Source organism: Halyomorpha halys, unplaced genomic scaffold, assembly GCF_000696795.3.
Source record: "Halyomorpha halys isolate HHAL.00 unplaced genomic scaffold, Hhal_1.1 Scaffold73.1, whole genome shotgun sequence".
Classification (NCBI taxonomy): Eukaryota; Metazoa; Arthropoda; class Insecta; order Hemiptera; family Pentatomidae; genus Halyomorpha; species Halyomorpha halys.
The window spans coordinates 927,560-941,429 of record NW_027104949.1 but is presented as its reverse complement, the minus strand read 5'-3'; the positions used below and the strand labels follow the sequence as shown (position 1 = coordinate 941,429).

Here is a 13,870-nt window from a genome sequence, read left to right as displayed (position 1 = left end):
TAAAAAAAAATAAAAAAATAAATAAATAAAAATGTGAGAATTTAGAAAAATAGTTGGCTCAATAAAATAGTATATTTCTACTATTTGAGTTTTTTTGATCGCACCCGGACCATATTCCTTTCATCTTTACACACGGTCAATCAATAATCTTCCATTACTATTTTTTTGTTCTTTTTTGACCGCACCCGGACCATATTCCTTTCATCTTTACACACGGTCAATCAATAATCTTACAATTTCTTATTTTATTTTAATTATGGTATTTTATTGAAATGTGTCATTTCAGAAGGAATTCTCTGGCTTAATTTATTGCGAAAATGAACTGGCTAGAAAAGCAATGGAAGAAACGTTAATGTCGTCAACATTAAATTTACCCTTCAAGGAAATGACATTGCTCACTGGTTTGAACCATAATTCTTATCTAGCTGCCAAATCTTTTATCGAAAAAAAAGAATGGTCTGTGCTTGGAGGTATAATGTACTGGATGCCATGGTACACCGCTAGGCAGATTGGCGTTCAGTAAGTTTTTATATGCTCGTACATATTGTTAGAAATATCATTAATCATTAATAACTATAAATAATATCATTTAAATAAAACAATTTTATCCAATTTAAGTGTCAAAACAATTTATATTTCTTTATAGGTCCAATGTTTCGGCTATCCTCAAGAACGTTCTTAATTACACATTTACAACAACATCAATTTTTTTTTTAAATATCTTTATTGAAATTTACAACTGTATATTATATAATACATTCAGTAAATTTGATAAAATGGAGTGTTACAAGCGTGTAGAGAAACTACTCATTGGTAGCACTCTAATGACATTTTACATTAGCAGGACTCGTAGTCATCTTCTTTTCAGGCGCCTCGGAGGATTGTCAGGAATGGAAGAGGATGCAAGGTTAGAAACTAGGGGGTTTGAGTGGTCTTCCTTTATTATGGAAGGAATGATATCTGGTTCAGGCTAGATCAGTTACATAGGGAACATTAAGGTCTTTATGTATGATTTTATTTGTGACAAAGTAAGGAGCATTGAGGATTTTAGATTGTGAGAATTGGATATGAGAGGAATTCAAAGGTTTAGTGGAGCCCCAAAGTTCAATTTCATATGTCCAGATTGGCCTTATTACAGTCATGTAGATCAGTAGTTTGTAATGTGTTGGAAGTTTACACCGTTTGTCTAGTAAGTGCTGTAATAGTAGAAACCGACTTGCAGTTTCCTGTCTTTTCAGTCTTGTGTGAGGATTCCAGGTTAATCGTTTGTCCAAATGTAGTCCAAGGTAGCGGATCTGGTCGACAGAGGTAAGTGTAAAATCATTAAATGAAACTGTAGAGCAGTCAGTACGTTTACGACGTAGAGTAAAGGTGATTTGATGTGATTTGTTGGAATTTATCTTAATCCTCCAATTACGACACCACTCTTCGAGGGTCGTGATATGGGATTGGAGATTTTCGGATACAATTAATGGGTTATTATTAACTGCGAGCACACATGTGTCATTGGCATACGTGGTGAGGATAGTGTTAGGATTTGTTGGAATTTCAGCTGTATAGACGGTGTAGAGGATGGGACTGAGGATGCTATCTTGAGGAACACCAGTGGACTGAGAATAGAGGGTTGAATAGGAACTATTGTGGTTTACTTGGAATAATCTATTGATGAGAAAGGAATGAATGATGAGGAAGTATGTAGGAGGTAGGAATTTACGCAGTTTGCAAAGCAGTCCCTGGTGCCAGACTCGATCAAAAGCATGTTCTACATCAAAAAAGACTCCTGTGCTGTACATTCCGTGCTCCAAAGAAGACGAGACTACGTCCACCACACGATGACATTGCTGGATAGTAGAGTGGGATGTTCGGAATTCAAACTGGTGATCAGGGATTATATGATTGGAATCCATATAGACATTTCAAAATGAGTTTTTCAAGGATTTTGCCCATGATCAGTAATAGAGAGATAGGGCGATAGGATATGGGTATTCTGGAGGCTTTTGGGGTTTGGGGGTCATTTTAACCATAGATAATTTCCAGGGGTCAGGAAAATATGTGGAACGTAGTACGGCTCATCAATTTTGTGATAAAGTATAATAGTGTAAATAGACTGTGATTAAAAGTTTTAATTTATTGTGAAGAATTGAAAAAATAGGGTAATTTTGGCTGAAATTATTGACCTGTGCAGAATTGCCTTCATAAAGTTTTTTAAAAAATTTATGTGTTTGTAAATTTGTAATTAAGATTGTCCTTGAGAATCGCCGAATTGGCTGAAATGTTGGACTTATAAAGAAATATACATTGTTTTGAGACTTCAATTATTTCATTTAAACAACAACAACCAGCCTCAAGAAAGGGAAAACATTATATATAAATAATATCATCATTAATTTTTTGAAGATGGTCAAAGCTGCAGTCAAGAAGGAGAAAAAATTGTTCTTAACTAAATATTTGTTGTCGATTTTTCGACCCGAGGTCTTCATCTGGGCTAAAATAAAAATATATAAAAATGATTGAGTCAAGGTAAGAATAAAAGAGTGACATTAAATAAAACCGATATAATGGTGCATGTATAAAAACTATCCAAAATTTAAGTAAAATAATAAGGATAAAGATAAATACAAAAAAATTATTAAATAACATAATAAAGAGTAGTGAACTGATACACCTGAATATATATTATTGAAAAGATCTATTAATTCTTAATTTAAAACAAATTTGATCCTTTTTTTCTCATTTCAGGAAATAAGTGAAATTGTTATATAAAAATAAAAAAACTTTTTGTAGGTATCCTTGAGAATGGCCTGAGGGTCGAAACGTTGGAAAAGTTGTAAAGAATTAAGTTGAGAGAAAAAAAAGATCAAATTTGTTTTAAACTAAGAATAAACTAAACCACTCTCAAACAAGAATATATAAAATAATTAATCTAAGATCTATTAATTTAATTAACTAAGGAGAAAAAATAACTGAAAGGGTAATTAATAATTTATTGGTTAATTCATAATATAGAAGCAATTGTAATAATAATTAATTAATTCTAATGAATTTACCAGTAAATTAATAATTACTGTGTCAGTTATTATGTTTCCTTAGTTAATTAAATTAATAGATGTTATCAATAGTATATATAGTAATGATTTATTTATTTTTTAAATTGTATTATTTGAATCTTGTATCTTTTGTTACTATGGTTACACTGTTTTTATTGGGTTGCTATGAAACATTTCATAACTAATATATCTGACTAAATTTTATTGACTCAATATTTGTGCAAATTTAAATTGAAAATTAAAAGTTTAATATTATTATCAGAAAATGTTTGGAGTATTTGACTGTAGCAGAAAGCATTGGTTATTTATACAAGATATGTAATTTCTTATATAAACAAAAACCAATTTAAAATTGAAAAGATAAATATAATACTCCGTAATATATTGTCACTTATCATTGTTCGGCGATTGGCATATTTTTTATATGCATTGTTCTAAATAAATAAAAAGATATTTATAAATAGTAAATAATTCTTAATTTACATGTATCAAATAAATTATGACTCTTTACATAAAAAATACATATATTTTCTTATATCGTAGGAAGATAGTCCGCGTGGCAGTCAATAAAGATACAAAATAGTAAACAAACTATTTAATGTTAACCAACATTAGCCACACTTTGCAAGGCTTCATCTAGGCTAAATGAAAACAAGATAAAAACAATATAAGGTGTGGTCAGAAAATTAGAATAAATATACAAAGAAAGTAAAAAAAGTATAGAAAAATATTTAGGAAAGCAAAAAAAAAACCACCTTGTATAATTGTTTACTGTATATCTTCCAACATCTACTTCATACTTTCAACTTCAAACTTCAATATTTTTTTATATCATTAAAATACCAATGTTTTCTTCACTTTATTAATATTAATTATTATTTCTCATAATATTCAGTACGTCATTTTTTATTTCCAATGGCTCTGTTCTGTTCTTGGTAACTATGAACATTTTTCGATTTTATTTAATTAGAGATGTTGGAATTGTCTCCATAAAGGATACTATTGAAAAGAGACAAATCAGATGGTTTGGACATCTCTGTCGGATGAGTGAAGACAGGGATCCAAGAAAATATTTTGAGGCCAGACCAACAGGAAAATGTCCAAGAGGGAGACCCAGAATGCAATGGAAGGATTACATCTCCAGAGTGGGATACAAAAGAGGGAAAACTGGGATGCCATGAGGGTGCTGGCTCGGGATCGAGGGGTTTGGTTTGTTTGTGTAAAATATCACTAAAATAATCTTATGCATCAGTTCACTACTCTTTATTATGTTATTCAATTTTTTTTTTTTATTCTTCTTATTATTTTATTTAAGTTTTTGATAGTTTTTATACCCATACTTTTATATCTGTTTTATTTGATGTCACTATTTTTCTCTTACATTGATTCTAGTTTCTTTTTATCTTTTAATTTTAGCCATGATGAAGACTTATATTGTGGGTCGAAACGTCGCCAATAAATAAGTAATTGTAAACTATTTTTTTTTCTTAACCGCAGCCCTGACCGTCTCCGTCAAATTCATTTAAGTTCATTCATCAATCCATATAACATAATTTTTGAATGAGTTAATGGACAATACATTGTCACTTTCACAATTTTTGATCTTTTGTGATACTGCTATAGATTATGGAGATATTTTACATTTAGGTGTAAAGAAAATATTAACTGTTCCTTTGAACAGAGTTTCGACAATGGTAAATTTATAAAATGAGAATAGTAGATAACTTTTATTTAAAATTGGATCATTTGATCTTAATTAATATGTGAGATTCAACGAAAAGGTTTTCATACCTATAGGAAAGTTTATAACTATTTGTTCCTTTTTTTGACCGCAACCCTGACCATCTTCTTATATTTAAAAATAATTTTATTTTTTTATTTCCCTAAACTAAAATATGTAAATAATTAAAATGGATTGTAAATTTAATAATTAAAAAAATAATAAGATACGCTTTCTAAATTAAAATAATGATAATGAAACTTAACAATTTTTAACATGAAAGAAAAACAACAATCATTGAATTTAAAAAACATAACTCTTGGTAAACAAATTGAAATCATAATCCATTTAAATTTAAAGGGATTGTAACATTTCACGTAATATCTAAAAATAATCTCTGATCAAGTTGTGTTATAACAGAAAGGAATATTACAATAAAGCTCACCTATATTGAATTGTCACTCTGTGATTTTCTTTCATTTGGAATAGGTTTGGAGCAATAGTTGCAATAAACAATTTTTCCATCAATTGTAAAAAACGTTTCATCTTTGTTTTTGGCCGACTCAATCCAAGATTTTACCTTGAAATAAATAACCTCCTTTTGGCATTAAAAGAAAAAAATATTACCTTTTGTAAGCAAAGTAATCAACAAACTAAATTTGAAGCAGAGTGTATTGCTTAAAATGGACACGAAAGAAAAGAGGGATTTTGGGAAATGAAAAAATTCATAATCAATTGTATGAAGTGAATAGTTGAAAATTGTTTTTTTATATTGTTTGTTGTATTACTAATTAAATGAATATGAACTTTTGATTGTAATCTGGAATTTCATCGTTATCCTTACATTTTAGTTTATTAAATATGAAGTAGATGGTCAGAGGTACGGTCAAAAAGGAACAAAAATAATTTACAACTGTTTATTTGTCAATGTATATAGGGCTAACAAAAAAAAAGTAGAAACAACTAAAACATTTTGACAATGTAGAGTTATAAGATACAAAAAATTAAATTAAGGTAGGGTTAAAAATTATGTAAATAAAAGTGAAAAGAAAATTATATACAAAAGGAAATAAAAATAAGATTTACAATAACGAGTATATTTACAAAAAATAACACAAACTATTAAATTTAAAATAAACAGAAGGTGTAATAACACATGAAAATAGAAAAGTTTTTACAACAATCTCCTTCATATTTTGAAAAATCATTTATATATAATTTTAGTTTATAATTTCAATTTTTTTAAACTGAAATAGACCACATATGCAAATATTTATCATCAAATTCTAGTAACAGTAGTTGATCTAGTAAAAGTACCTCCTTACATGTATACCACCTCTCACCCTTCATGGATTGTAGCAGTATAGATTTAATTTAATTTTTATTGTCAAATATGTAAAATAAATCTTGACAAATTGCATCTGAGTGCCCGTATTCATAAAGATTTTCAATCAGCCGCTTAAAAAAAGCATGCAAACAAAATATCCACATACAAATCCTGGTATTAGTTATAATCAAGTTTTATTACTCTTTAATTTATGTTGTATAATGCATTTGTTTTGATTTAATTTTATATATTTATTTCAATTTATTCTTCATGATAAAAAATCATTTTTCTTTTTACAAATAAAATTTTCTGTTTTTGCCATGAATAATTCTTAGAATCTATGAAAAAAACAAAATAAAATATTTAAAAAAGTAAATAATATGATTTTTGTTTAAAATTAATTTAATCAGTATTGATTTGAAAAGTTTTATGTAAAACTTAATATACACATAAAATAAATAATATTTTTGTTGTTGTAATAGTTTACCTGAAGGAGTGGAAATTAGACAACTAAGCCCAGAACATGCAGAAATAATAGACAATGAATGGCCACACAAGTCTCCTGGATCGAAGGAAGTGATCGCAAGACAAATCATGTTCAATTTTGGTCTAGGACTTTTCCGTGGGGATGATTTACTGTCTTGGGCAGTTCACTTTTTCTATGGAGGGATTGGTGCTGTAAGTTTTTTGATTTTTAAATCATATTATTTGTTCATGAGACTATTTTTTTATAAAAAAAAATTAGCCAAAACAGTGGTGTGGCATAAAAGCTTAGTAGGGGTGACACTTCTAGGTTCAGTAAAATTTCACAAGAAAAAATAATATCTTGTAAAAATTTGAATAATTTTGTTTCATATTTTTGTCGCACACTGATTGAAATGAGCACGGAATTTTTCATTACTTATTCTGTGGATTCATTAATTTTTAAAAACTGGAGTATCCTGTAAAAGAATTCAAGAGAGCAGCACAATATTTAGGACTTATAAATATGATCGATACTATACATCTATAAATAGTGAAAAGACTAAATATATGAAAACCTCTTGACAGACAGGGGAGAGAAGAGATATTGTGGATGTGGGGGAAAACATGTTTCACAGCTGCAGTACTTTCAAGTACCTGGGAGGAGTTGTGAAGGAGAACAATAATTTAGAAGTAGAAGTTAAGGGGAGAATGGTAGCAAGAACCAGATGTTTCTATGCTCTACAAAAAGCTCCCTGATACAAAAGTCTTTCCAAGATAGCAAAGCTTTTGTTATACAAAACAATAATTAGGGCAGTAGTAATATATGGCAGTGTGATGTGGACTTTAACCAAGGAAAATAGAAGAACTCTACTGGTTTGGGAGGGAAGGGTCCTGAGAAAGATCTTTGGAACCGTTAATGAAGAGCAAAGGTGGAGAATCAGAAGCAATGATGAACTAAAAGAATTCAACCCAATTCAATAAAGAATCCAGGTCTTGGTGGCTGGATGATTTCAGAGGGATGGGAATCAAAAACTGGAGGAGTCTCGCTGGAGACCACGAGACATGGGGAAGAACAGTGGCAGTAGTAGCCGCCACTCATTTACTCACTGTAGCGTCCAACAGTACTATTTAGCCCTTCAATATGAGCCAAAATGTTGGCTCAAATTTAGTTTAATTACTATTTGAATTTTTTTTTGACGCTCCCAGACCATTTTCCTTTTATATTTAGAGTTTTTATTTGTAACCTGTACAATATACATTAATTACTGTATATAAATATATTTAGCTGTTATAATTCATCTTATTAATATTAGTAGTGTCCAAGGATGCTTTTTTTAAATTGTCAATAAATGGTTATTTTATTATAATTAGATGGTAAAAAAAAATATTGTTTATTCATTATTAATTAATAATTTCCCAGGTCCAAACTCTTGAAAGTGAAAGAAGAAAAGGTTATGGCAAAGCAGTCGTAGAAGCTATAACAAAAAAACTTGGTGAAATGCAGAATGATGTTCACTTGAATGTGGTTGAAGGAAACGAGTCTGCTGAAGCTTTTTTTAAGTTTGTATTGTAGTGCTTTTTTTATTTTAAATTATTCTTTAATATATTGTAATATTGTATTTTTATAAACGAATGTAAATTATATTATCCAAATGTTGTAATTTTTGGATTTTCTTTTTAGGAAGTTAGATAAATTAATTTCTATAAATTTTTGAGTTTAATAAACTTCCAAAGATGGATATAAATTATTCTGTATTTTTCTTCATAGTCGTACAACGTTTCAGGACAATTGTCTAATATTATTTAATTATTATAAAACTGTCACTAAATATTTAAATACACACTATGCCAACATTAATAATAGATTCACCATATAAACATAAAAAAATCAGAGGAAATAAGTTAGAATAAAATAGTCAAATCATAAAATTTAATTTACAGAGCTCATGACTACTGAAGTAAATTTCAAGAAAAAAATAGTAAATACTGAATATGGAAAAATAAAAGTGATCAGCAAATTTAAGTACTTGGGAGAATTAATTTGTCACAATGGTTCTGAGAAAGAGAGCATCGCCAGAAAACCACCAAATTAGAAAATTTAAGCTTTCAGACAGCTAAAATTTACAATAAGAAGAACCTCTCCTCCAATGCAAAGTTAAGGCATTACATCATTGTGATAAGGCCTGTGAACTTATACGGGGTGGAGACCACATGCTTATCCAACTTGAAAAAGGTGCTAAAAAGAGAAAGGAGGATCTTAAGAAAAATCTATGGGCCCAGGAAAACACAAGAAGTTTACAGGCTAAGATCTATCCAATTTCTGTATACAGAAACATCAAAGCCCTGGAAACCGAGATGAGAATCAGAAGACTGATGTTTCTGGGCACATGAAGAAGATAAAGGAGGAAAGATTGAATAAGAAGATCTTTAAAAAACATTTTAGCTACAAAAACATGGGAGGATACACGAGGCAAATGAGAGAGGAATTAAAGAGACTTAAAATTTCAGATACCGACTGTCTAGGTAGAGATACTTATAGGAAAACATTGAAAAATCTTACTAATATTGGAAGAGGAAAAAAAATGGGTACGAAGTGGTCTGAAGGAAGAAAAGAAAGGAAGTCGAGGATCATGAAACTGCGATGGGAAGAAAGAAAATCAAGACTCCCAAAGACGCTTAACCATTGATATTCAAATGGTCTTGCGTGCCCGATACATGATAAAAACAAAAAAGTTTAATTTAAATCACACAATAGATAAAGTGGGACATATGAATTGGGAGATTACAAAACAGCACACTGGAGATGTAGATAAGGTCCAAAGAGGTAGTGTACAATATAGAGCAATGTTTGTACTATAGAGAGAGGAGAATGCACCAATAGTGAAGGATAATTAATTAAACAATACAGTGTGAAACAACTTTCAACCATGTTATATAGACGACATGATTTTGATTGTGAAATTGAAAGTATGAGGAAAATATAATTATATGAATTACAAATACACATATATGACATGGATGAGAATTTTTGTTTAAAATGAATTATTAAGGTGCATGAATATTGGACAATTGTCCCGAAACGTTGTACAACTATGTAGAAAAATATAGAATAATTTATATTCATCTTTGGAAGTTTTTTAAACTCAAAAATTTATAGGAAAAATTTGTTATTTTTGTTACTATGGTTAGTTACACTGTATTTATTGGGTTGCTATGGAAACATAACATAATACATCTGATGACTACAAAATTGTATTAATTAGTATTTGTACAAAGTTTAATTGAAAATTAAATATTTAAATTTGTTATTAGAAAATTATTAGGAATATTACCCGACTTAATTGTAATTTACTGGTATCGCTGGAGTGGACTGTGTTTGAAATAAAATTAATTATAGTGAACAAAATGGAATTAAACCTCTATTCTAGTAATCATGAGAGATAGTTGAACGTGGATGACTTATACGAGGAGAAGATGATTGGGGGGGGGTGTGGTCAAAATATAACTCAAATAAGTTGAAGTAACTAATTTAATTGTGCCAACATTTGGGCCAGAATTTCTAGCCTTCATCAGGGCTAAGAATAGAACAAGATAACAACAAATGAATACAGAAAATATAAACAGAATAACATAAAGTAAATAATCGTGATTAATGGAATTAATAGAATTAAAGTGATGAAAGAAGTGGAAAATAAAATGTATACATAGGTAATTGAATGAGTAGGTAAAATAATATAATTAAGGAAATAAAATTAAAATAAAAAAAAATTATTTCCTTAATTATGTTATTTTACCTACTCATTCAATTACCTATGTATACATTTTATTTTTCACTTCTTTCATCACTTTAATTCTATTAATTCCATTAATCACGATTATTTACTTTATGTTATTCTGTTTATACTTTCTTCTTTATTTTCTGTATTCATTGGTTGTTATCTTGTTATATTTGTACTATTTTCTATTAAAAAATCAGTAAACTTTGTTTTTTTTTTTTTATTATTCCTGGGAAAATATGAAATATATATAGTGGAGATTTTTTAAAAGGAAACAATTTCTTTTATAGATAAATTAATTTATACATGTAAAAATTCAAATTTAAAGAATATTGAAAACAGTATGCATTAAATAAAAAGTCAATTATACTTATTTCGGGATTCCAGCCCTATTATTCATCTTTTGGGCCAACTCCATTCTTTGTTAATTTAATTTTAAGTCCAAAAACAATTAATTCGGAAAGTACTTTAATTCATTTCAAACATTTTTTTAATATATTTTTATATTTATTTATTATTAGATAGGTCCCGATTTGGCCTTATTACTCACGGTCAATCTACGATCTTCCAAAATAAAAAACATTTTTTATCAGATGTGCCGCTATTCATGAAAAACTATGATATGGGAAATATGATTGATAATGAGTAATGGTGGTTGAAAAGGAAAAGCAGCAATATTTGCTAAATATGACAACAGTATTCTGTATAATGAATAACAAAATATTCATTTTAAATATATTATTTAAATTTCTTGAGACGGGTAATTATTTATTAAATAAATCAAAAATTGTATCCTTATTAGTCTCAACACTTTTTATTTCAACAGTCCAACGTTCCGGCCATTTCAGCCATCCTCAAGGACATCTTCAATTATAAATTCTTCCTCACATTAAAATTTAAAATTTGTTTTGCAGGCTATTCTGCCAGGTCATTTATTATAAGTTAAAAACCTATTTTTTTATTTAAAATCATAAATATCTAAATCTTCTTACTTTAAAATTATCCACCAAATCACTACCATATACACAAACTATCTTAATTTTATCTTATATTTTAATGTGAGGAAGAATTTATAATTGAAAATTGTCCTTGAGGATGGCCGAAATGTTGGAAGTGTTGAGACTAATAAGGATACAATTTTTGATTTATTTAAAAATATTCACTGTTTTGTGCATTTTTATTAATAATTCCAGTGTCTCTACATAATAATGATTATCAATTCTATGTATTGTATTGTTTATGGTTATCAATTATCTATATTTTATTGTTTCAGATCTTTGGGCTTCAGGTTTGCTTTCCATTCGCAATGGGCTGGAAACAACATGCACTAGCTCTGAGAGGCCATTTCTGAACTGTTTCAACTTCACAAACCTAAGAACTTATTTTATTCTAATTATAAGGACGATTTTTCTGTTAAATCTTCCACAATGGAAGCATAAGTCAATTTCGACATTTGATGTAAATAATTTGATCCTGACTCACTGCCTTTCGAATAGAAATATGAATAAAAAAATAGTTTAGTTTATCATGTCATAATTGAGTCTAAGAATATTTTCTTCCAATGCTTAGTTATTCCATGTGAATTCTATTATTACCCATGAGGTATAAATGTTTACATTTGAAGATTTATAGTTGATCGTACGTAATAGATTGTAGGAAGATAGTCTAGGTGGTGAAAAAAGTTAAGAATAATAATAAAAACTATTGGTAACCAATATTTTTTTTTCACTGTCGTTCCATTCTTACTCCATTTCTGAACTATTGTCGACAATCATTATTGTTACTATTCTTCATTGTTGTTTTATTTCTTACTACTTATCTATACTGTATTTTTCATATCTCTTTTCTATATTATATCATATTCAGTCTATTTTATCCCTAATCCATATACCTTCTTGATCTTTGGTTGCCCAAACCAGCCTTCACTACACCTGCCTGTCTTTTGCTTTTCAGTTTTCTGCATGCAGCACTTTTGCATCTTTATTTATTCTGTCTATCCATCTGGTTTTTGGCCTGCAACATGGTCTCTAGCCAACTATACTGGTATTCATTGTTGTGTAGAGGCGTCCTGATGGATTGCTTCAAGCCACATGTCTTAACCTCCTTGCCTTCATATCATAAGATATTGACTGACCAGTCTCTGCAAGCAGTTCACTGTTAGTTCTCCTCCTCCATGTGTCAAGCCTCTGAGCCCAGGTCTCGCAGCCATATATAAGAGCTGGCTTTATCATGGCATTATATGTCCTTATCTTCAAATATATATATTTTACTTTTCAATTTATTTTATTATTACGTTTTCATGATTCATGGTTTTTACCTTACTCTCCACACTGTATATATTTTTAATGTTCTTTATTTATATATTCTTTTGACTTTTATTTATTTTATACAACTGGTCTATACTTCCCCTATAATTCCTGTTCTAACCTTTAAATTACCTTGTTATAATCTTTAAATTGGATTTGTCAGTTACAAACCGTTGGAAATAAACTGTTGAATCCCCAGTATAGCGTATAACTTATTGTACTCAGGTGAGCATACTCCTTTATTTTTCTTCTTCTATAATCTCTTCTCATTCCTTTAGTTATTTGTTCGACTTCTATCTCCGCCCCCCTTATCTGTTATTGCATCTTACTTATGCCTTATTTACTTTGCCATACTTTTCTTTTTATATTTGTTACTGATTTTACTAAGTATTGTCTTCACTATTTATTACTTTATTTTTCCATTAGCAATTTTATCGCTGATTTTTTTACTTGTTATTTATTAGTATTTTATTCATTTATATTTATTATTTTTCTTAGTTTACTATGTTCATCTTTTTTATATATATTCTAATTGTTTTATCATATTTACAGTGTTTGTTTCTTGTTTCTATTCAGTCCTGCAAAGTGGGGTAAAACATTGGTTACCAATAAATGTTTTTTTACATTTCTTGCACCCTACCCGGACTATCTTCCCACAGAATAAATGTTTACCTTTTTAGAAATTTATAGTGTTTTAATATTTCTATGTTAATCGAATGTAGTATATTTGATTTCATTACGTTATCTTGGTTTTATACTTTATTATGTTATTACATTTGGATATAGTTTATTTTAAAATGCTGTGATCGAAATAAATGTACCTTTCCAGAGTTATATATAAATACATTTAATATTATATCTATCTTTTTTTTTTCGCAGTTCCATCCCAAATTATTTATAAGAATTAATTATTAATATTTAGGTAATATTATATTCCGTAATATTCTTTATATTATCGATATTGACCAAAAAGTGATTTCTATTAAAATTACTGTAATTTGGAAAAACTGAAATGAAATTACAAATAATTGTAATCGCAACTACTTAATAAACTATTGTAATTATGGTCTGGAATCAATTATCAATTACAATGTTATGTAATTGTTATTTTTTAATTTTAATTTAATTACTTAAAAGTAAAGCGGCTAAACGTCTGTGTTGCAATGGTTCAGAAAAAAAAAAATATATTAGGAAGTATCTAATCTTTGAGGCATTTGGTCATGAAACAC

General features: G+C 28.8%; 1 protein-coding gene across 4 annotated transcripts in view; it reads left to right on the top strand.

Annotated features, from left to right (window-relative positions):
* The window catches only part of LOC106692830 (uncharacterized), a 35,667-nt gene extending 22,164 nt beyond the window's left edge, over positions 1-13,503 (top strand). For all 4 annotated transcript variants that reach the window (XM_014439029.3, XM_014439028.3, XM_014439027.3 and 1 more), the window contains 4 exons: positions 287-519; positions 6,577-6,772; positions 7,980-8,119; positions 11,609-13,503. In XM_014439029.3, the coding sequence (XP_014294515.1) occupies positions 287-519; positions 6,577-6,772; positions 7,980-8,119; positions 11,609-11,666 (627 nt within the window). In that variant the 3' untranslated portion in view covers positions 11,667-13,503. The remainder of the gene's footprint in view (positions 1-286; positions 520-6,576; positions 6,773-7,979; positions 8,120-11,608) is intronic.
* Positions 13,504-13,870: the final 367 nt, after the last annotated feature.